Source organism: Sciurus carolinensis, chromosome 4 (genome assembly GCF_902686445.1).
Source record: "Sciurus carolinensis chromosome 4, mSciCar1.2, whole genome shotgun sequence".
Lineage (NCBI taxonomy): Eukaryota > Metazoa > Chordata > Mammalia > Rodentia > Sciuridae > Sciurus > Sciurus carolinensis.
In genome coordinates, this window is record NC_062216.1 from 154,817,129 (window position 1) to 154,842,723 (window position 25,595).

Here is a 25,595-nt window from a genome sequence, read left to right on the forward strand (position 1 = left end):
TGAACTAAATTTAGAAGCCAAATGCATCTAGTTGCACATGTTAACTTTATATCATGACCTTATCTTAGCCATGCAGCAGAGAGAAAAGGAAGAATTGCTGGTGCAAAATTGCACTAAACTTTAAAGGTAGAGAAAGGGGTCATATTAGCCCAACTCAGTGGTGGATGTGGTACTTAACAGTGTTAACAGTGTGTTAGTTATTGCTGTAGAGCAGCACTCACATTAATGGTATACGATCTCTCAAACTTTCTTTGGGTCTGAAATTCAGGAGTATCTGCTGAATTCTTCTGGCTCTGGGTCTCATGATGGTCTTAATTAAGCTTTTCACTTTTCTGGGCTGGAAAGGTGCTCTTAATCTTGTTAGTGCCTCAGCCTTTCCATAGCATCTGTAATGCAGCAGCCTCAGGACAATAGGACTTAGGTGGTATTTCAAGGCTCTGGGTGGAGTGAGGCAGAAACTAACTTTTTTAGGACTTGACCTTCAAAAGTCACCTAACAAAATGTCCATTATACTCTTGGTTACAAGAATAAGAATCTCAGATTGAGGGAAAAGAAAGGTAGACTTGCTGGTAGGATTGTCAGTCACAATGTAAGAAAAGCAAGTGGAATTGGAAATAACATTGATGTGGCCAACCTAAAAATGGATGGTGGGCCTAAAAACTATTCCAGTTATGCTGTTCAGCCACCCCCATAAGGCATTTCTACTGCCAAAATTGCAGGATTCATTGTTTTCAAGAGAAAACAGGTTTTATTTTTTGGAAATTTGCTTGCTCTCTGTAATTAGAATATTTTCGAGTCATGACTGATAAGTATAAAGCCATTTCATCCTCAAAATCCAAGTAAAATGCCACTTGAAAGTTTTGTGAATTCCCATTTATTTCAGATTTACTAATTATAAGAATATACACTTTTTAATAAGGAAGTTTTAATATTATACAAAAATGTCTAATATCAATTCCATAAAGTAGAACCCAGGAGAATATGAGAATATGGTAGTTGAGTTGCATTGTGTTGGAATTCAGGGACAAGGTAGTATTGCATTTAAATTCTTTTTCAGAGCAATTCAAACCAAGCTTGGTTTTGCTAAATTTTTCCTGCTGAATGACAGGTACAACAAAATTGAACAGAAAATCGAATAACAGCTTAATTAAATCACCATTGTGCGAAAGCTTTGTGAAATGCTTTGGCCATATTTTAAACTGAATTTAACATTTTTGTGATATAATTTTTGGAATAGAGAGATCCACAATGTTACTGAAGTGTTTGATGCCTGATGGTCTTATTAAATTCACCGGTGCTTTACCATGAGCTGCATCCCCAGCCCTTTGTATTTTTTATTTGGAGACAGGGTCTAACTAAATTGTTGAGGCTGGCCTTGAACTTACGATCTTCCTGCCTCAGCCTCCCAAGTTGCTGGGATTACAGATGTTAAAACAAATGTATATAATCATTGTTTACTGTTTTTTAAAACCAGAGCACTAACTAAATCCCCTTTTAGATGACAGTTCTGTGAGATCAGGAACACTTGATAATAGCTAGTTGTTACTTAGCTGTGTGTCTTCTGAAGCACCAGTCCTGTCGTCCTGGATATATTGTTTCATAAATGTTTTCAAACGAATGAAACAACTAAAGGCAAATGTATTTGCTCCCTATCTAGAGGAAGAGATGGGGTCATGGACTCATGAGTGGACCCAAGGGCTAAAGTTGAATAGAGAAGGACAAGGAATAGTCAGCCTGTTAATACTGGACCACAATGGAACATACACATGTCAGAGGTAGATAACAGTTTACTAATAAAGCTATATCTCAGCCTTCCTTAGAGAGTGAGTCAAGGTGTGATAATTTGTGTCAACCTGACAGGACCATGGTACCAAGATGTTTGCTCTTAATATTCTGGATGTTTTTGGATGTTTTTTGGAGGAGATTAACACTTAAATCAGTGGACTTTGAGTAAAGCAGATTGCCCTCCATAATGTGGGTGGCAATACATATTCAATCAGTTGAAGGCCGGAATAGAACAAAGGTTGTCCTTCCTGACCAAGAAGGAATTCTGCCAGCAGAATTCAGACTTCAATATCAGCTCTTGCCAAGGTCTCCAGCTAATGAGTCACCCTGTAGATTTTGGACTTTCTATTATCCATAATCACGTGAGCCTTATATGCATACACCCTATTGTTTCTTTTTCTTTGGAGAACCCTGATTAATATTGGAGGTTCTGGTAATGACTCAATTTTTCATAAAATATGGCATATATAACATGCTCTCTGGTTATCAAGTTGGAATGTGTATCTAACTTCCATGGCAAAAGACCAAGGCTTGGGCATGAGCTACTCTTTAAGTACCTAACTCTGCATCTAGACATCCTTTATGTTAGGCATTTGAAATAGGCTAGTACTGTGGATTTTTTAAAAAAATCTCTTCATACTCTATGAACTTACTGAGGAATGATTAATTTTTTTGGTGGTGCTAGGATTGAACCCAGGGCCTTGTGCATGCTGGGCAAGCACTCTACCAACTGAGCTATATTCCTAGCATGTATCTACCTATGGAACCATCATAATCATCATGATCAGGATGATGCACATTCAAAATTACCTTGTTCCTGTTTGTAATCTTTACTTCCTTTCATCTCTATCTTCAGGTGCAATGGTTATTTTTTGTCAACTTGACTGAGCTAAGGGATGCCCAGGAAACTAGTAAATGTTATTTCTGGGTATGTCTGTGAGGGTGTTTCAAGAAGAGACTAGCATTTCAATTGGCCTACTGAATAAAAATCACTCTCACTGATGTGGGTGGGCATCATCTAATCTACTAAGGTCCTGAATAGAATGGAAAGGCAGAGGGGCAATTTGCCTGGGACATTCATCTTCTGCTCTTGGGCATCAGTGCTCCTGGTTCTAATGCCTCAAGACTTACACCATCCTCTTTCAGTTCTCAGGCCTTTGAACTCAGATCCAATTACACTACTGGCTTTCCTGGTTCTCCAGTTTACAGGTAGCAGGTCAGGTTATGGGACTTCTTGGACTCTCTTTGTGTGAGCCAGATGCAAAAATTTATCTCTACACATATATCTCCTATTGGTTTTATTTCTCTGGAGAGTCCTAGTAAACTAGGCCACCACTGATCTACTTTCTGTTACTAGATTAATTTGCATTTTCTAGAATTTATGTAATTGGAATTGCCTATGACTTATGAAATGTTAGAACCTCCTTCTCTGGAGACTTTAGTGACTCCGGTTCACATCACCACCACACATCAGCTGTGCTGCTTTGAGGCAGTCTCCATCCAGGAGTGGCAAGGCCCCTGTGATCCACATCCCTCCCTTCCCTGACGGCCTCTAGATGCCACTTCTACCCTGTTTTAGGTAACTTATTTGCTATGTTCTGATGTTTGTATCTCTCCAAAATCCATGGGTTGAAACCTAACAACCAGTGACATGGTATTAGGAGGTGAGGCATTTGGGAGGTGATTATGTCATGAAGGAGAAGCCCTCATGGAATGACATTAGTTCCCTTATAAAAAAAGACCCCAGAGAAAACAACGTGTAAGGACACAACTAGGAGGCATTGTCTAAGAACCAGAAAGCCCTTGCCAGATACAGAACCTGCCAGTGAGGAATAACTTTCCATTGTTTATAGGCTATCCAATTTTTGCTGTACATTATGTAGCAGCCCAAACTGGGACTGAACCCAGGGCTGCTCTACCCCTGAGCTATATCCCAGCCCTTTCTTTAATTTTTATTTTTACAGACCACTTTGATTCATTGTACACAAATGGGGTACAACTTTTCATTTCTATGGTTGTACACAACGTAGATTCACACCATTCATGTAATCATACATATACATAGGGTAATGTCTGTATCAGTCAACTACCTTTCCTTCCCCATCCCCTCCCGCCCCCACCCCCGCCCTTTTTTGTTGAGACAAGGTTTTACTACATTGCCCAGGCTGACCTTCAAACTTGTGATTCTCCTGCCTCAGCCTCTTCAGTCACTGGGATCATAGGCATGGGCCACTGTACCTAGCTGGGATAGTTATTCAGTTAGGGTCCCAACCACACTATTTTAGTCAGCTTTTCTGTTGCTGTGACCAGAAGACCGGACAACAATTTTAGAGGAGGGAAAGTTCATTTAGGGCTCATGGTTTCTAAGGTTATAGTCCATGGGCAGCTAACCCTATTGGTCTAGTTAAGGTGAGGCAAAACATCACGGTGGAAAGACGTGGCACAGGAAAGCAGCTCAGGATGTGACAAGAAGCAGATAAAGACAGATTTCCTCACCAGGGATAAAATACACACTTCAAAGTCATGCTCCTCCACTCCCCATGATCCACTTCATCCAGCCACAGACTGTCTACGGTTAACACCCAGTTAATCCCTAGCAGTGGTTTAAAACCATTTCACCTCTGAATGTTCTATGAGTTTTGGGGGGATACCTCATATCTAAACCATAACATATATTGCTTCCTGTTAGCCAATGAGATAAGCGGGGATTCAGATCCTGCCTTGTCTAGATTTCCCAGTGCTAGACTGGCTGATTCTCCTTATCCCCTCTTGTATGATGGTGTGTGTGTTTAACAGTATATATGCCAGGGTGATGGATAAGGCTGTTGCTATATAAAGCTGCAAGTTTACATTTCAGCATATTTTGGAAATTCAAATGTTATATCTGTTTAAAAAATTACTGTGAAAATAGAATCAAATACAAAAGTTTTAATTACAACATATTATTTGATTATCAGTGTTTACATAACAGAGGTTCCATTTTTTTTAAATTACCTCCATCTAAGCTAAACAATGTTAAACTAATCCATATCAGAAATATGTGTTATTTCATCTTTAATATCCTTAATCTCAGCTCGGACCATTGTTAAATTAGATATTTTTTCATTTAAAAAAGCAATTTCTTTCTCTCTCTGTAATAAGTCAGTAATCAATCTCCCAATGCGTAGTGTTAAATCATTTACCAATGGTTCCAAGCGGGAGAAGTCCTTCTTTAGGTTATATACCTTTGGTTTTAGATCATTTGCAAAAGTCACTGTCTTCAGAACTTTAGCTCTGTCACTTTCTAAGCTTAAAAATCTATCTGCATGCTTATCGAAATCACTTTTTAGATCAGTTAATGTCTTCTTGACTGAGTTAATTCTTTGTGAATTTTCAGATGCTGTCTTTCGAAGTGTTGCTGTTCGATCAATACTACTTGAGAGAAGATCACCTATGTTTTTCACTGTATTTTTGTCCACTTTTTCTATTTTATCTTCCAGTTCTTGCACAGACTCTGTCAAGGATGTTACATCAGTTATTAAACCTGAAATACGTCGTATATCTGTTTTAACAGTTGTAATCTTAAGACCAACATCTTTTGCCATGGAAGTTGTACTTTGGTCTAGTTTTGTAATTTCTTGGGAAAGAGTTGTCAAATTGTTATTCAGTATATCCTGTTTTTCAGTTATCTTGTTGGACCAAGTTTTCACTGCATAGATTTCCTCCTGTAGATGCTTTAGATGAGCAATTATTTTAAAAGACTTCAGTTTTTCCATGAGAGCTTCACATTTCTGACACTATAAGAAAATATAACACCACAATGATTAAATTCATTAAAAGTTCAACATTTAAAATTCAACTTAATTTTATGTGCTATATTTAACTATAATTTTTATGCTCTTTGGAAAAGCATTTGGTAAAAGATGGCTTCAAAAGTAAGAGCTTTTAGAACAACTTAAGTATATTACTAATGAATAAGAAGGAAAACATTTAGGAAATTTCATAAAATATTACTGGATGTTACATTTTCTGAGTTACTATTTTTGTATTATTGATTCTCTGCATAGCAACAAAATGCTCCTAAATGAGACAGTGAAATATTTTCTGTTTCTAGAGAAGGGAAGAGAAAAGTCTCCTCCAGAAGAGCTTTGGTGTATTTGGGGGGTGAGAGAAGGCAACAGAGCTTCCTTTTTTCCCAGTTGTGTGTGCGTTTAAAACTTCTCACTTTTAAAAATTTTACCTGACAAAATATAAAGTTGAACATATTAACGAGGTACCATATAATGCCTGATACATGTACATAAAGTTTGAACTGGGTTAAACATATTTATTGTGTTTTGTTTTGAGATGAGGTTTCACTGTGTTGCCAAGGTCGGTCTCAAATTCTTGGGACCAAGGGATCCTCCTGCTTTAGTTTCCTGAGTAGCTGGGACCATAGGTGCATGCCCTCATGCTCAGTTTTTTTTTTTCCTGCTTTACTAAGGTATAAAATTGTATGTATTTATGGAGTACAATGTGATATCTTGATATATGTGAACACTGAAATGATTAATCACATTAATTATCACATCCCTCTCTTCACTTTTTCCTTCCACTGTGGTAAGAACACTTAAGATCTACTCTACTAGCCATTTTCAAGTATATAATACATTTTTACTAACTATAGTCACCATGCTATACCATGTAGTATTTGTTTCTCTGTGCCTAGTTTATTTTATTCAACATAATGCCCTCCAGGTTTATTCATGTTGTTGCAAATGACAGTGATCTTCATAAGTTGGAATGATATTGCATTGTGTATATATAACATGTTTTCTTTATTGTTCATCCATTGATGGACACTTAGTTTGATTCCATAAATTGGTTATTGAGAGTGCTGCTGCAAAGACGTGGTAATGCATGTGTCTTCTACTGGCTTCATTTGTACATACCTAGAAGTGAATGTATCCATCACATGGCAGTTTTAATTTTATGAGTAATTTCCATACTGTTTTTCATATGGCTGTACCAATTCATATTCTCACCGAGTTTTAACAGTGTTTCTTTTTTTTTTGCAACACCTTTTTTCTTTTTCATAGTAAACATTCTTATAGGTATGAGATGTTGAATATTTTTTTCATTTATGTCTTGATAGGTTTTTATTCAGGACCACCGCTCATTTTTTAATTGGGTTGTTTTCTTGCTACTGAGTTGCTTAAATTCCTTGTATTTTGGATATTAATCCCTTAGCAGACATATGGTTTGCAAATATTCTCTTCCATTCTATAGGTTGTTTCTTCATTCTGTTGATGGTTTCCTTTGCTGGCTATAGATTTTTAGTTTGTTATAATTGCTGTGTGTGTGTGTCTGCATGTGTCTATATGATGCTGTTGGGGAAGTTGAATATTTTACTGTACTTTGAATATTTGAAGTTTTATTGCATTGTTATCAGTTTATAAAATGAAGAGAAAAAGGGAAAATTAAAGTTCTGATCATAATAAGATGGGTAGTTCTCATAAACAATACAAAGTTGAAATTAAAGCAAGGCTGTGAATTATCAGTTGAGACTATATAGCATCAATTAGATTAACTAAGCCTGTGGACTATGTGCTTACCGATTAAGAACAAATACAATGTTAGAAATAGATTGTCAATTCCTATGCCCAAAGACAGATATACACACTGTGATTACTCTGGAAAGGGAACCCCATTTGTCATATTTAAGTCAATTATTTGACTTTTGCATATTTAACTGTTTGTTTTCTAGGAAAGCATTATATTTTAAAGTAGGAGATTGATAGCAATCTACTAATAGTAAAGTGGCTGGATTCAACTTTACTGTGTGATAGGATGTGCTAGTATGATCAAGGACAATCTCTGTTTCAGGGAGTTTGTAGTTTAGTTTGGGAAGCAGAATGTCAATAAATAGATTGAGAACTCGAAAACAAGGAATACAAAAGCAAATATGCGGCTGAAAATCATTTTTACAAAGTAAGATATGCAGTTTAAAGATAAGTTTTTTATTTTTCCTAAAATGTGTATTTCTTCAGTGTGTTTTTTAACAGGTTATCTTCCTTTAATTGTATTGGGCTTACTCAGAAAACACTTTGAGATTATTTTGGTTAATATAGTTTTATTTAATGGAAATAAAAACACACTGTGTTCAGACAGTATTTTGATAGCATCTTTAAAAAGCAGCGGTTATATAGTTGTAAAAGAATTATAACGAACTGATGAAATGGAGCAGAGTAGTTTATTCAAGGTAGTAACTCCCCCTCCCTGTCCCATCAAGTATGTTTGGGTTCAAAATGTATTTTAGGAATTTTCTCAATAGCTTTATATTACACTAACTATTGGTGGAGAAGGTAGCCCAAAATGCATTTTTTTTTTTTTTTTTTTTTTTTTTAGTAGAGACATCTGTGAAAATGTTATTGTGGGTATAACAATAAGGAGTAACCACAGGCAGGAAGGAAATCAAGTAGTGATTGAAAAACTTTTATTTTTAAGGAGAAAATTTTGCAGTGTAGCATATTTGTTGAAACACAACCTCCCAAGAGTAAAGGAAGTAGCTGACTTACTTTTATTTGTTTCATGACTAGGTTATCATTTACTAATGGATTTACTCTGGTAGAGTAACTGTAGCTTAATAGCATTACTCAGTTAAGATACCTCCTTCTTATGCCTGAAGTCCAAACAATTGCTGAGCATAGTTACAGCTTTTGAAGAGCTTACAGTCCAGCTTAATGGCAACATTGCAGAGAACAAACATATTTGGTTGAATTACTTTTTTAACAGTTCTATTGACAGATTTCTTGCGATCTTTTTTTTTTTTTTTTTCTTCCCAGTTTGAACAGTTTGTATCATATGGTGGGAGGTCCTCAGATTCTGGAGTTGGACAGAACTATCAGTAATACAAGATTCCTAATCTTGCTGGTCCTCAATTTCCTTATTTGTAAATGGATGTAATAGCCACCAAAGCAATAGTGAGGAAAAGTCGTAATACATGTAAAGTTCTTAGCACATGACTGGCACATGGTAGGCACTCAATAAATGGATCAATTATGATGATGGATGTGAATCTCCTAAAAATGTTTGGCACACAATATGTGCCAAAATGTTCATTCTCTCCTTTTCTGCTGTCAGCTGTGAGAAAAATGATTAATTAACTGTTGGTTAATTTAATTAACTATTAAATTAATAGTTTGTAGCTGAATTGAAACAAATAGATGCTGGGCTTTTGTCACCTGAATCAGTATAAGATAAGCCTGTGAAGAAAAGAGAGTTGTTTTTAGTGTGTACAGTCAATTTATAGCATTGTTACTGTATAATGACATCAGATCAAGCTTTGATCAAGGTTATAGGTTCATACAGAGGCTGAGATTAAACCAACAGTTTCCTTGTAAACTATAAAAGTACTTAGTCAACAGCTTGTCCTTAGGCAAAATTTAAGAAAACATTTCTATAAATGTATTTTTAAACTTTATACCCAAAAGTTTAAAAATTAGGTGTTTGTTTTGTAAAACTTTAATTTGTACTAAAAATTTAAAAAATGGACCCAGGACACTTTATAATAAGTTAATTGATAATAACATTTATTATCCATTACAAATATACAAAAATGTGACTTTGAATATTGGCAATTTTCCTTAATAAAGAAATTTAATGTTTGATAAATGGGAGTTTTGGAAATTTCAAATATCTGTGATAACTACATGAACAGAAGAAACAAAGACAAATTAAGACTATCTAAATCTCTCTAATGGCAATATTTTAAATAGGAAAACCTCAGTAAAGGAACACACACACACACACACACACACACACACACAAGCACACACAATTTTTTATGTAATACTTGCAGAAGTGTTTATTTCCCTTGTGTTATCACAGAGCATGGTGCCCACCTTGTTTCAGTAACTCTTACCATGGTATGTACAAGTACATAATAAAGTTGAATCAAAACTGGTGAGAGGCAAAAAAAATTATTTAAAAGTGAAGAGCCCAAGAGAAGAGATCAGCTGTGAGTGATGGTGTGCACCAATAATATCAGCAACTTGGGAGCCTGAGGCAGGATGATTGTAGGTTCAAGGCTAGCCTCAGCAATTTAGTGAGACACTGACTCAAAAGAAGGCTGGGGATGAAGCTCAGTGGTAGAGTTCCTCTGGGTTCAATACTCAGAACTGGGGTGGGGGTGCAGAGAAAAGAGCACATCTATCCCAAAAGTATAGAGGTTGAAAATAACGATGTTCTAGCTAACTTTATAATCTAGTTTATTGACATTTAAACAAAAGCATACAAATACAAATTTGTCATTGAACACAGATATTTATTTATATAACTCACATCTGCCTACCATAGGCCTTTTCTTAACTCCAATGTAGAACTTGCTTGGGGTTTTTACAAAAACTTGCAAATTTACATAGTAGAACTATCACAACTACCTGTAGCAACTGCTTCAACTTTTTGTTTGTGTCTAATTCCACTGAAATTGTACTACAAAATTGAGATGGTTTCTGGCAAAAAGAAACAAGAATAGAACTACCATATGCAACTAAGTAATGTAATTGGCCACATTAAATAATTTTAAATAACACATTTGGGGAATCCTTAATGACATACTTTTAATCATCATAATTATCACCCTTTATCATTATATTGCCATTAAAATAATAGGCCACAGGCTTACTGGTATGTTTTTATTGTAACTAGACCAATTTACCTGGAGATCATTTATCTAGCAAACTCAAGAACCTTAAAAAACACAGAAACTTAAAAAAATGCAAAGATATTTGGTAAGTTCATACTTTGTAGCATACACAAGTAATAAGAAAGGCCTTATATAAGAATATGTTTACTCAATTTAAAAATTCTTACAAGTACTTGTAACACAGTTTAGAACCTTAACAAAAAGTAAAATATTTCCTAGGTTTCATAATTTTCAGAAAGTGCATATTAATTCACAGAAAAGTCCCAGGCTTTCCCTCAGGCACATTATCTTTTATTTTAGACAAAATTCCTATGGACTTGATTGTCTGAACTCTTAGCCTGCAGTGAATTAACACAGGAAAGTGAAGAACTGAGGTTGAGGCAGGCATGTTACCAGCCAATCTGACAGCAAGATCAGGTGATAGAAAAGGTGTAAGAAACAGATGTAGGTTTGAAAAATAGCAAATTAGGGTCATTCAGTAAATTGTAAACATGCTTCAACAGTTCCCAGATACAACAATACATTTGGATCCAATATAATAGGTGAAATTCATAAATTCATATTGATGTTCATCAATTATTGGAAAAACATTTAAAATATTAAGTATATCACCTTAGAGGTAGAGAAATATATACTGTAGAACTAACTCTACTTAAAATGGTTAAAGTAAAGTTTACAGCTTAAAAAGGTAAGCTTTGATTATGTGGATAAATCCACTGTGTAGACTTCTCATTTTTCCAGTAAAGTGAGGCATATCAACATAACACAAAAACCAAGTAATTAATAGATTCATGCATAGAATGATTCATCAGAATACATGAAGTGATTTTAAAAATCATCAATTCCTTTATTTTCTAGCTTATATTCTTTTAAAGTTCCCTTTTCTTTTGTACTGGAATATACTATAAAATCATGAACTTTTCCTTTTAGAACATTCAGTTCATTTTGCATCTTTAATAGGCTATTATCATACTGAATTCCTTCAAGGGTTTTCTGCATCTCCATTATTTCAGATACAGCTTTCAGCATATCATCTTCCATATTAAACATCTGCATAGTGAGGTCTTCCATTTTCTTTTCTATTCCTATCAGATCCTGAGAGACTCTGAGAACAGAGAGAACAGCACTTTCAATTGTTGGCAAATGTGTCTTGCATTCTTCAACTCTGGGTTCATAGCTGGAAAGTTTATGAGTCAGATCTTCGTCTCTGGCAAGGAGAGCATGCTGTTCCTCTTCTAACTTCTCAACTGTTTTTGTATCAGAGCTAAGCTGCTCTTCAACTCGCAGAAGATCTTCTTCTTCTTGTCTTTTGACTGTTCTAATATTTCGTAGTGTGCTATCTTCCAAATCTTTTAGCCGTTCAGTGAGTAACTTTATTTCTTGCTCAGCTGAGTTAATTTGGACAGTAACTTGAGAATGTATTTGTTTTGCTTCTGATTTGAAAATGTCTGTATTATCATTCATTTCTGCTAGGCTTCTCTTCCAGAAATCTGTAATATTTTGGAATTTCTCATTAAGCTTTTGCATCTTTTGAGTGAGCATCTCTTCACTATTTTGAATGTCATGCATGAATCTTTGAAGACTGAATACTTCCTGTTCAAACTGGGTCATCAAAGACATGGATGATGTAGCTTCCTGCAGAATACTTTCAGTAGACTCAAGCTGCATTTGTAACACAAAACAATTCCCAAGGCTACTTAATAATTTTTATATTAGAGAAACATACTTTAACAATTAGGAGCATAACAAACGCCAAGTTCAAATTCTGACCATGACTAAAATATTCAAGTACCTCAGAATCAAATGGACAAAAAGTTATTACTTTCATGGTTGTTTTAATAAATACAATCGATTAGCCCTTTGCTACAAAAATATAAATCTGAATTTATAATCCTAGATATTTTTGATTTTCATGGAGGCATATTCAAGAGAAACAATGTAAAAGAAGTCTGAAGTACATCACTCTATCCTCTTTTTCACTCCAATGGAGTTAAGATGTCATTTTAATGGTTATTTGGCTTTTTAAAAACTGCAATTTAGTGTAAAATTGTTACTTTTCCTAACACCCATGATCCTGGAAGAGTTTCTGCTTGAAAAAATTTTCTTAGGCCAACCTCTTATACATATGGTACTAGAATGAGATCTCACAAAGCAAATATGAATTTAAAAAAAAAGTTCAGTGAGACAAGTTACAAATGATAAAGTGCTGTAAGTATTAGCAATTGATGTTAAGTTCTTACTATACCTCTTTGAACGTATATAGAATATGAAGGCCAGTCCTGATCATCTTTAAGTCTACCTTCACACAGATAATAACTTTATAGAAAGGCCTAGAAATGATCATTAATCAAATGTTTGTAGCATTGTGTTAAAGACATAACACTGAACAAGATACATTTCTGCCTTTAAGCAGTTTAGTTTAATTGGGGACAAAAGATGCATTTATCTGCATTATAACAGTGGAAGATCTACAGAAGCACCTAGGTGGAGATTCAACCCAGACTTCAAAGATCAAGAAAAGTATTATAGAATAAGTGTTATCAAATATCTGCTTCCAATCACTTTCTCTCTGAATCATCCTACACACTAATATCAGCTTAAGTTTTTAAAAAACTACTGTGCACATTATGGTACAATAACACCCTTGATGTTTCCTAATACTTTTTTTTTTTTTTTTGCATACTGGGGATTGAACCCAGGGGTGGGTGCTCTACTACCGAGCTACCTCCCCAGCCCTTTTATTTTGAGACAGGGTCTCACTGAGTTGCCCAGGCTGGCCTTGAATTTGCAATCCTCCTGCCTCAACGTTCAGAGTTGCTGGGATAATAGACTTGAGCCAGCATACCTGGAGTCCTAAGCTTCTGAGAAAATGCCCATAGCCATAAGCCTGAGAGTGGAAATTCCTGTAGCACCTATTATGTATTTGCCATGTATACAAAATTTTTGAGTGTTCACTCTGTGCCAGAGCTAGTGCTAGACACTTTGTATTTTATATACATAGCATAGTACCTGATTTCAAATTTGATAAGGGATCTTCTGTATCATATATTTTATACTCTCAATAAGATCTATTCAGTGTCTTCTATGAGCTAGTTTTATTTCTAGGTGTTAGAATAATAGCAATTTAAGATACAGTGTTTGCTCTACAAGGAGTAAGGGATACAAATAAATTAATGACAAATCAGAATGGGCTACGATTAGTGTCACTGTCACCAAATAGGGGTCTCAAGGGGGTCCTTCTAAGGGGTCAGTATGACCTCAACTTGCCCCAGGTGGGTTCTTGACTTGTTCCACTGAAAAGAACTGCATGATGCATTTATAAAGGACAGTACAGCAAAGATAACATACATCCCAAAGGCAGGGTGTAGATGCCCCTCATCTCTCAGAGAGGAGTGATACACGCAGAGTTGAGCTCTCTGACTACATGTAGTATTTTCCTGGGGGGCGTGGGGGGGCGGAATGTAGATTCCCAGGTAAGCTTTCATGCAAATCAAAGCCCCGGCTGGGGCTGTAGCTCAGTGGCAGAGCACTTGCCTAGCATGTGTGAGGCACTGGGTTTGATCCTTAGCACCACATAAAAATAAATAAAGGTATTCTGTCCATTTACAACTACAAAAAAATAAATAAAAAGAAAATTAAATCCCCTGTCAATCGTTTGATATTTGGGGTTCAGAATATTTTTTCTAGTTTAAGCGGTTTAGCCATAAATCATTTGCGGGCACATTGTGTAGGTCTTTGAATCTAGTGACATTTAAATTGATTATGCTTTTGTTCTAATTGATTTGATGCAATCATATGCTGGAGGTTTTGTTCATCTCACTAGACACAAGTATGGCTGGTCATGCTCCTAGATCTGGGTCTCTATCTAGTAAAGGTCTCTTTTTTTCTCTGCCTGACAGACAATCTATCTCCTTGTGGCAGAACTAACACAGGGAGCAATGGGTCTTAGAGGAGAAATAAGTCAGGAGTACAATAAAGGAAGGTTTAAAAGTGACTCTGAAATCTGACTCATTAGCAGACTGATAAATAAGCCAGGTAAAGAAGATCTGAAAGCTTCTAAAGACCTTTCAGGAAGAGATTCATGTCTTATGCTTTTTTTCAGTCAAATGTCTCAGAGAACAAATAACACATTTGTTGATGTTTAGGAGGAAGGACAGTCATAAAAGCCTTTTGGGCCCATCCCAGTCAAAACCTGTAGTAGTTCTGAGTGGCAGGTGGGAGCAATGCGCAATAATATTGACTAATAAGAGAATCACTCTGAAATGTTTAAAAACTATTTTAATGCACACATGTAGCCATAATACAAGATCCTTTAAAAACCAATTTTGAGAAATACTTGTGTAGTGGTCATAAGTGGTATTCTGAAGAAGTGGGCATCTTTATCTAAGACGATTTCATATGTAGGTTGTTCATCAGAAAATCAGTTGTCTTTATGCAATATAGCCCAAGTGCACAATCCATTTTTCAGTATAATAATCTGAAGCATTAATTTGCAAATTATTAAATGACTAATACATCACAATGATATAGTTAGGCTCCTGTGATAAAGGCTTGATTCTCAGTGCAGCAATGTTCAGAGGGTGGGCTTTTGGTAAGTGATAGAATCATGAGGGTTCTGATATTATCAAAGGATTAATCATTGATGAATTCATAACTTAATGGGCTATTGGGAGGTGATGGTAACTGTAGGAGGTAGAACTAGTTGGAGGGACTGGATCTTTGGGTGCAGCATGTCCTGGGTGACTATATCTTGTTCTTGGCCCCTTCCTTACTCTCTCTCTCCTTCCCAGATGCTAGGATGTGAGCAGCTTTGCTCCTTCCACATCCTCCTACCACGTTGTACTACTACATTACCACTGGCTGAGAAACAATGGAGTCAGTTCACCATGGACTGAAACCTTTATGAGTCAAAATAAATATTTCCTCTCGTAAGTTGATTTTCTCAGCTATTTTGTCAGAGAGATGAAAAACTAGGTAACAGAAGTATGATAAGAGCCCACCTCTACCTGTTTTTCCCTCCTCCTGCATTATGCTGGCTTTAGGGCCAGTTATGTGAAAAGGCAGTTATTATTAAACTACTCCTAGGAAAGATCTATGAAAAGACTGAATACACTTCTTGGATTCAATATTTTAAAAATGTTTCAAAAAATTTTTTGTCACCAAAATATTTTATTTAAAAAGGAAATCTGATTTTGTTCAAAATTTATTTTCAATAGATTTTAAATACATGAATCCTAGCAAATTTTCTATCAGTATGCCAGAGTACTTATAACCAGATTTCAATTTCAACCCTATGTCAAAATAGCAAGTCCTTTTCAGTTTCTTCCTAAAAGCCCGTTAGGCTTACCCTTTCCATGGAATCCTGTGGCATGCATAAATGATGCTTGATTTTCATTCATGGCTTTTCTCCTCTGGGCAGTATATGCTCATCTTTCTCATGAAGCAGCAGGGACTTAGACCCTTCATTTCATGTCTGTCTATAGTAACATCTTTACCACCCTGGTGCCTACCTTATGACACGAGTAAAGGTTTAGTGATGGGTAGATGAACAAATGTGTTTCCCAGGGATAGTTTGGTCACTGGTAGCCAGACAAAGCCCACAAAATCTTAGTGGACCCTCTCCTGAGAGATGTGGAAGTGACAAGAATGTTCCTAGGGATAGCTTGGTCACTGGTAGCCAAAGTCCACATAATCACAGTGGACCCTTCTCCTGAGAGATGTGGGAGTGACAAGAATGTTCTGTCTTCATTTCTAAGAATCGCAGTAATGCATTGGTTGGAAATCATTTGCAATTTGAGGAAACATGTTTTATACATGGTGTTATTTTAATTTTCAGAATCAATATTTATTTTTAGGCTAGTTACTTTTCTGACAGAGGATTATAGGCCAGTTATTCTTATATGCATACACATATGTTCTTAAAATGTGGAAAGAAATGACAGATTATAAGTGCTGTTCAAATTCTAATTTTATATGTCAAGATCAACCATATTTTCATTGCTTTGGGAACCTGAGACTTAGAGAAAATTAATATATCAATATGAATATATCAGTCTTTTTTGCTTTTTAATTTTTTTAGTTTATTTTTTTGCAGTGCTGGGGATTGAACCCAGGGTTTTGTAAATGGACACTGGTCTTTTTCAACAGTAGACATTGTTATATACAAAAATCTGTGTCCTATCAAAATGCAATATGAATCTGAATTGGATCAGAGGAAGAATGTCAAGAGGTAGGAAGATCAGTGAGTTAAAATAGTAGCAGTCTAAAAGGCAGGAAGAAAGAAGTTCTGAGCTGGAGCAAAGGAAGGGGAGAGGAGAAATAAAATGGGAAAGTCTCCCCAAATAATTAATAAATACCTTTTCTGAAATTAAACTGATTTCACTTTGAAGTCCTTGGAACTCCTTGCTTTCCATTTTCAGTAACTGGTATTGGTTTTCTACCTCTGCAAATTTTTCTGACTGTTGAAATACAAACCTGGAAAAGATTTAAAAAAAAAAGTCACTACTGCCCAATTCATATTCATTTAAATTCGAATTTCAAAGGAGTATTATACCCATTTTTGGTGAGAACACGAGTTCAGTTGTCAGTTTATTTCAACATTGAGATAGCCTACTATATGATAGGTACTGCTTTAACTCATGCAAAGAGTGAACTCTGCCCTTTTGTTTACATTTCACAGCACAGTAAGACAATGATTCCTATAATAGATGTGTGAACAAGAAATATTTTGGAGAAATTCATGGTAAACTATTTAGAACAAGCTCTTTGATCTCAAATATTTTTCTCAAGGTCATATTAGGGTACTATCTAGAAAGAGTTTTTATAGGAGAAACAAGAAATAGGAAAAACAAGGGTTATCTATAAAAAGTATTTAAAAGTTAAAATGTAGAAGAGAGGCTAATGAAAAGCAGTGGTTTGGAAGACAGGTGACTATGATTAGAAGGTGCAGAATAACAGGAGATATGAAAAGAGGAGGTATGAAAATGAAATTGTCATTGTCAAGGTGGACAACAGAACACAGGTGATGCAGACATATAAACCCTACAGTTGATTTTACTCAGTATAACTCATGTAGATGTACTTTAGATGTTATTCTAAAATAGAACTGAAGTGGGCACAGCGGCACATACCTATATTTTTTATTTGTAAAAAATAAAAAGGACTGGGAATGTAGCTCAGTGGTGAAGTCCCTCTGGGTTTAATCCACAGTATCAAAAAAAAAAAAATTGAAAAAACAGAACTTAGGGGTGTAGTTCAGTGGTAGATAGCTTGCCTAGCATGTGGAAGGCCCTGGGTTTGATTACAGGGTTAAAACAATAAAAATAGGCCAGTCATGGTTCATGACTGAAATGCCAGTGACTCAGGAGGCTGAGGTAGGAGGATTGTAAGTTCAATGCCAGCCTCAGCAACTTCGTGAGGCCCTAACTCAAAATGAAAAATATAAAAGGCTTGGGATGTGACTCAGTGGTAAAGCACCCCTGGGCTAAACCCCCAGTAACAAAAACAAAATAAAACAAACTAGTAATAACAAAGTTGGAGTACATTCTTCATCCAACAAAGGTAGAAGAACAAAGAAGTTAGCCTAATCTTCAAGGGTTAAGCACCCTGGGTTCAACTACTGGTACCAAGGGGGGTGGGGGGGAGCAAGCAATGGAGCAGAACCATGTGAAGCACCCAAGTCACATAGTACCTAGAGGAGTAGTTCAAAAGTTCCCTTGCATCTTGGAATCACCTGGCAAAAAAGCTTTAATAAATCTGATACATGGGTCCCACCCATAGATTTAATTGGTCTAGTATATGGTGTGGACACTGAAAATTTTAACAGTTTCCCAGGTGATCTGAAAGCACAGCCTGAGGACTACTTATTGACCATGTTTTGTAAATTCATTTCCATTGAAAGTAACACCTAAAGCTTCCATGCCGGGGGCAGTGGTGCAGGCCTGTAACCCCAGTGGCTTGGGAGGCTGAGGCAGGAGGATTGAGAGTTCAAAGCCAGCCTCAGCAAAAGCGAGGTACTAAGCAACTCAGTGAGACCCTGTCTCTAAATAAAATACAAAATAGGGATAGGGATGTGGCTCAGTGGTCGAGTGCCCCTGAGTTCAATCCCCTGTGACGCCCCCCCTCAAAAAAAAAAAAAATCCAAAGAGAGGTTAAAGACTTTTTTAAAGTGTAGCTGAATTTTGTGTATTCTTACAAAGGTGGTGGTGTTTTGAACTCAGAAATGGTATCAATAGACTTCTCAGTTGCTGTAAAATTGTCTAAAGCTAAAATGGATTTTTTTGGCTTTCCAAACACAATGTTGGATGAAATTTCTTTTCTTAAAATTTGTTCTAGGGCTGGGGAGATAGCTCAGTCGGTAGAGTGCTTGCCTTGTAAGCACAAGGCCCTGGGTCCAATCTCCAGAACCAAAAAAAAAAAATCTTAAAATTTGTTCTAATTAGTTATACATGACAGTAGAATGCATGTTGACACACTTGAACACAAATAGAACACAGCTTCTCCTTACTCTGGCTGAACATGGTGCAGAGTCACGCCTGTAGTTTAATCATACATGTATATAGGGTAATGTCTGTCTCATTCTACCGTCCTGCCCATCACCACACTCCCATCTCCCCTCTGCACTATCCAAAGTTCCTTCATTCTCCCCACACTCCCATTACGGATCATCAAAGAAAACATGGCCTTTGGTTGTGTTTGGCTTAATTCGCTTAGCATGATATTCTCCAGCTCCATCCAGCTACCTGCAAATGTCATAATTTCATTCTTAAGGCTAAGTAATATTCCTTTGTGTATATGTACATTTTTTCTTTATTCATTCATTTGTTGAAGGCATCTAGGTTGGTTCCACAATCTAGCTATTGTGAACTGAGCTGCTAACATTAATGTGGCTGCATCACTATAGTATGCTGATTTTAAGTCCTTTGGGTATAAAACAATGAGTGGGATAGCTAGGTCAAATGCTGGTTCCACTCCAAGTTTTCTGAGGAATCTCCTACTGCTTTCCATAGTGGTTGCACCAATTTGCAATCCTACCAGCAATGTACCCTCTCACCCACACATCCTCACCAACACTTACTGTTGCTTGTATTCTTGATAATAGCCATTCTGACTGGAGTGAGATGAAATCTTAGTTTTTATTTGCATTTCTCAAATTGCTAGAGATGAATATTTTTTCATGTTTGTTGATTGACTATTTCTTCTGTGAAGTGTCTGTTCACTTCCTTAGCCCATTTATTGATTAGGTTGTTTGGTTTTTTTTTTGGTGTTAAGTTTTTTGAGTTCTTTATATAACCTGGATCTTTATCTGAAGTGCATGTAGTAAAGATTTTGTCCCATTTTGTAGGCTCTCTTTTCATGTTATTGCTTCCTTTGCTGAAAACAAACTTTTTAGTTTGAATCCATCCCACTTGATTCTTAATTTTACTTCTTGCACTTTAGGAGGCTTGTTAAGGAAGTCAGGTTCTAAGCTGACATGATGAAGATTTGGGTCTACCTTTTTCTTCTATTAGGTGCAGGGTTTGTTCTAGATCCTGTCTTTGATCCACTTTGAGTTGATTTTTGTGCAGGGTGAGAGAGAGAGGTTTAATTTCATGTTGCTATGTATGGATTTCCAGTTTTCCCAGAACCATTTGTTGAATAGGCTATCTTTTCTCCAATATATGTTTTTGGTGTCTTTGTCTAGTATATAACTATCTTTATGTGGGTTTGTCTCTGTTTCTTCTATTCTGTACCATTGGTCTACATGTCTATTTTGGTCTCAATGCCATGCTGTTTTTGTTACTATTGCTCTGTAGTATAGTTTAAGGTCTGGTATTGTGATGCCTCTTGCTTCACTCTTCTTGCTAAGGATTGCTTTGGCTATTCTGGGTCTTTTATTTTTCCAAATGAATTTCATGATTGCTTTTTCTAGTTCTATAAAGAATGTCATTGGGACTTTAATAGGAATTGCATTAAATCTGTATAACACTTTTGGCACTTTGGACATTTTGACAATATTAATTCTGCCTATCCAAGAGCATGGGAGATCTTTCCACATTCTAAGGTCTTCAATTTTGATTTTTCTAGAAGTCAAGAAAGTTCATTAAGAGGTGGATGTTTCAGTTCTGAAAAACCAAGTTCTCAATCTGACATCCAGACTTGTAACTAGGGTACTTCATTTTCTTTTGAGTCAGAGGCATATTCTAACAGGAAGTTTCCCGTCTTCTCATTTAGGTGAAGGTGAAAGATCAATAATTAGGGTGTGCTAAGTGGTACAGTTTCTAGTGAAAAAAAGAAAAGGACTAATTCTGGATTTGGGGGTATGTCTTTATTTCTAGGGTCTGGTTTTATTTTGTATTAATATCAGAGGGAGGCAACACATGTATTGGTTAAGTACATAGTTGCACCACCTTGGCTCTGCCATCGATTAGCTATAGTAACCATGTTTGACAAGTTAAAACAACTTACCTTTGCTCATGTCTTCATCTATAAAGAAGGGGTAATATCTCATAGGTTTGTTACAGAGATTAAATAGGTTCATATTGATAAAAGCTCATGGAATAACACCTAGAGTGTATGTAACACATCAGCTATTCTCTTTAAGTACACTGGCTCTTTCTTTTGGACTATTTTGTGCAACTGCTTTTCCATCTTGCCTACGTGCCTATGGTTTATAAAGAGGCAGACTACCTCTACCTGCACTTAACAGCAAGTTCAATCCTGTCTCCTTTGAACACTAAGCATAATTGGGGTTGGAGTTATGGTAAATGAAATATGGAACAGATGGATTAGTCCACTTATGGGTCACTAAAGGAGCAGCACTCTCTTACTCTATTTTGGGGTCTCTTCTGTCATATAGGTAAGGTTCTGAAAATGTTAGGTGTAGGAGAAAGGTTAATTGGCTACTTGTGGTATAGGCCTTCCAAAAGGAATCTTCATTTTATCATAATCCATTGCAATCCACAGAGACCTCATACAGATTTAGGACTCTGTGGTCCTAAATGAATGGTATTCCCTACCTCTGTATAGTTCCTTCAGAACTGCAGAAGGTGAAGACAGCTGATTGAGGACTTGAAATACAGGATTTCCTTTGGCTCTTATATCAACTTATTAGTGAAAAACAAGCAAGTAACTAAAGGAAGCTATTAAGCAGCTTCTGCAAGAAAGTTCCAGTGTCACTAGCAGTGTTGGCACATACTTAACCCTGTTTTGTACCACCTACAGCTTCATTTTTAGTACAGAACCCAATATTCAGAAAAACACTGAACATATTCCATGTTAAAAAGTTGGGCGTTTAAAGTATAAAGCTGTTTTAAAGATAAAACTCTACTAACAACAATAGAAAATCTAGAAAGAGCCAAGATTATATAGACAAAATTATACTGGATGATAAAGGAAAAAAAGCCCTGAATACTGTTTAAAGAGCTTTTGACTTCTTACACACAATTATAATGTCATGAAAATCTTTTATAGAAGCAACTTATAATTTGTTGAAATTTCCAGAAGAAACTTAAAATCTTCACAAATCTGGTGATTAAAACTTTACCACTGTACTATATCCACAGCCCTTTTTCTTTTTAAAAATTTTAAAATGGTGTCTTGCTAAGTTGCTGAAGCTGGTCTCAAACTTGTGATCCTCCTGTCTCAGCCTCCTGAGTTGCTAGGATTACAGATATGTACTACCTGGTTACACTCAGTTCCAGGTGACTGAATTTCTGTGTAACTAAATATGTTTGTGTCAAAGATTGTATCTTGTTTAGTAACTTTCTTTTTGAAAGTAGAATCTCTTCAATTATTTTATTTGAAAATTTTCTTTTAGAAATGAGATGAGCTTGGTGCACACCTGTAATCTCAGTTGCTCGGGAGGCTGAGGCAGGAGGATTGGGAGTTCAAAGCCAGCCTCAGCAACAGCAAGCTGCTAAGCAACTCAGCGAGACCGTCTCTAAATAAAATACAAAATGGGGCTGGGGATGTCTCTCAGTGGTCAAGTGCCCTTGAGTTCAATCCTTGGTAAACCCTCACCCCTCCCCAAGAAATGAGATATGCATACTGATACTAAAATCAAGTCTTGGGCAACTGTTATCTCAGTATTCCAGTATTCACTGTCAAGTTGATGTATCATGATGTATCAGAACTTTATTTAGCAGAGAGAAGATATGAAATAGCACACTTTTAAGTTTTTTTGGTGTTATTTCTATTTATTTTCCAAACAACAATCCAAAGACTAAACGTCTGAAGATACTTATATATTGTGATGACTTGAAATCCTCCTCGGGCACAAGGGTTCAGACTTTCTCAATCAGGCGAAGTGTGAGAGGATGGATAAGCAGTGTTTACAGGCACACATATTCACTGTTAAATTTTAACAACTGAACAGTGTCAGTACAGTTACCATTTAATAAAGATTTGATGGATTGAATTTTTGATGATGAAGTATGTGTTCTAATGGCAAAGATTTCAACTGCTCTGTTATAATTCTGTGTGTTCTTGGGCTGGGGATATAGCTCAGTAGGTAGAGTGCTTGGCTTGCATGCACAAGGCCCTGGGTTCAATCTCCCACACACACACACACAAATTTTTTTTCTTTTAATAGTGCTAGGGATGGAATCTGGGACCTCAAACATGCTAGGCAAGTGCTCTATCACTGAATTATACCTCCAATCCTAAAAATAATTTTGTTTCAGCATTAAAAAATATCATTTTGCAAAGTCATAGCTCACATGAAATCTTTCTAATGAATGTAACATGTTTTTGTCTTTCTACAATAAAAACAAAATTCCCTAAGAGTAAATTACTTAGATGAAGCATCAGCTTTTCAAGTTTTATTCTCTTAAAGTTTAGTTTTCTATTGAGTTTTCTCCAAGGATATAATCAAATAATTGAAAGATAGTCAGGCATGGTGGTGGACGCCTGTAATCCCAGAGGCTGAGGCAGAAGGATTCCAAATTTGAAGCCAGACTCAGCAATTTAGGGAGGCCCTAAGCAACTTAGAGAAATCCTGTCTCAAAATAGGAAATAAAAAGGGCAGGGGATTTGGTTCAGTGGTTAAATGCCCCTGAATTCAATCCCTGGATTCAATCTACCCCCCAAATTATTGAAAGATGAACATTTTATCATGTAATTTATCTCACATGAGTATGAAACTTTGGTTATCGAACGAGAATTAAATTAACAAATTTAGCAACTAAAATCAGTTTTATTAGGCCCTAGAGAGAAGAAACATCTCTTTTAGCCTATGAAATTCTATTAACTCTATAATTTCCCCAATATAAAATGCATTTTTTTATTAACCTAAAGAGTTTATTTAAAACAGTAAATTCAGTACTTTAAAGATCAAAATTAAAATATTTTATAAACAAATATCACTAGTAAAAAAATAGTTTGTTTTTGAAACATTTAATGACTCATGTTTCATTAAACAAATGTTTTTATTAAGTTAAAAAATAAACGACTCTGGGAGTCACCAGCAAAACTAAAATGTGAAGAAGTACCTGCTGATTATCAAAAATGTTCTAGATAAGCCTCATACAAGTAGACCTGTAGTCCCAGCTACTTGGAAGATTTAAGCAGGATTGCAAATTTGAGAATGGCCTCAGCAATTTAGTGAGGCCCTAAGAACTCAGACTGTCTCAAAATAAAACATGGGGGTGGGGAGGGAAGAATAGAAGTTCACTGGATTAGACAAAGGAAAAGGAAGGGAAGATGGGAATAGGAAAGACAGTAGAATGAATTGGACATACCTTTCCTATGTTCATAAATAAATACACGACCAGTGTAACTCAACATCATGTATATCTACAAGAATGGGAAGTTATACTGTATGTATGTTTAATATGTCAAAATACATTCTACTGTCATGTATAACAAAAAAAATAAAAATAAAAATTAGAAATTAAAAAAAAAACAACTTAAAAAAGAGCTGGGGATATGGCTCAGTGGTTAAGCACCCCTGGGTTCAATCTCCAGTGCCAAAAAAAGTTGTAGATTAGAGGCCTAGGTCTTTTCTAGACTTCTGTCACCTTGGAAGAGAATTAACTCTCTTACTAAACACTTCACTGGTGAAAAATGGAGGGAAATTCTATTAATGTGTCAGTCAGTCTTGTTGTTAAATGACACAGATTATCCCTAAAGAAAATGATTGGGGAAAATAAAATCAAAAAGGTAGTTTAAAGGTTATTTTTAATATTCATTTTCCCTAATGGCACCAACATATCACTATTTACTTGGTTTAAAACCTACAAATGTTTACTCTTAAGTAAACACAAGCAGTTCACAGTGCTACAGTCAACTCTGTAACTTAGAAGAGGTTATATTCATAACGTATGTAGATTGATTGAAATGAGAAACCCTCCAAACTTTGCCTTTAGCATTAATATTTGCTGAACTTCCTTTAAGGTTGCAAACGTTTCCATCAAGTATTTTAGGGCCAGGTGGGGTGGGGCAAATTTGTCGCTATCCGGATAACGGTTCCGATAAGTAGCAGAAGCGTGCCCGAACCTGCAGCGCTTAAGGAAAGGCTGACTGGTTCCCAAATTTTCGGCTCAACTCCAGTGGAGCGAAGGAGGGCACGTTTCTAGACCGGAGGAAAAATAAGTTGCAAGGAATCAGCGAAAGAAAGAACGAAGTTGGGCCGGGACCTTCCTCTGGGGTGAAGGCAGAAAACAGAAGCCGCCGGCCTGGGGATGCAAGGTTAGCAGGACCTGAAGCCAGGCGAGGCAGGGCAGGACCCTGACCTGGAAGAGAGGGGCGACACTGGTAGGGCCCCGGCGGCCCGCGACCACTTACCAGGCCAGGCCCAGGCACGTCCCCAGCGACAGCAGGCTCAGGCCGGTCCTCGGGTCCGCCCAGCCGCCGCGGACCTCGGGGCTCTTCCTGCCCTCGCTCCGCTTCACGGGCTCTGCAGGGGCTCCCTTGGGCCCCGGCTTCTTCCTGCTCTTCACCTCGGACATGTCTGGATGCCCTGAGGACGCTACCGCGGGGCGGCTGTTCACCCCCGCGAGCTGGACGTGGCCGGCCTCCACTCCTCAGGAAGCCTCGCCCCCTTCCAGACCAGGCAACGCCCAGAAGCCAGCTCCTTCCTTCTCCCCGCCATCCTCGCTGCTTCACCGCGCCTCCCCGCCTCCGGGTTCCTCCAGCCGAGGAGCGCGGCGGCAAGACCTCCTCCTCC

The 25,595-nt window shown here is 36.8% G+C and overlaps 1 protein-coding gene across 2 annotated transcripts; it reads right to left on the reverse strand.

Moving 5' to 3' along the window:
- Window positions 1-4,693: 4,693 nt before the first annotated feature.
- On the reverse strand, window positions 4,694-25,593 carry Ikbip (IKBKB interacting protein). 2 transcript variants are annotated; one of them, XM_047548797.1, is made up of 3 exons: window positions 25,214-25,547; window positions 16,807-16,924; window positions 4,694-5,561 (listed from the first exon to the last, which is right to left on the reverse strand). In XM_047548797.1, exons 1-3 carry the CDS (start codon window positions 25,375-25,377, stop codon window positions 4,806-4,808), a joined length of 1,038 nt encoding a protein of 345 aa, XP_047404753.1. In that variant the 5' UTR covers window positions 25,378-25,547; the 3' UTR covers window positions 4,694-4,805. The 2 variants fall into 2 exon arrangements, with proteins under 2 accessions (XP_047404753.1, XP_047404751.1); XM_047548795.1 differs by lacking the exon at window positions 4,694-5,561 and adding an exon at window positions 9,315-12,112 and having other exon boundaries at window positions 25,214-25,593.
- Between the last annotated feature and the right edge of the window lie 2 nt (window positions 25,594-25,595).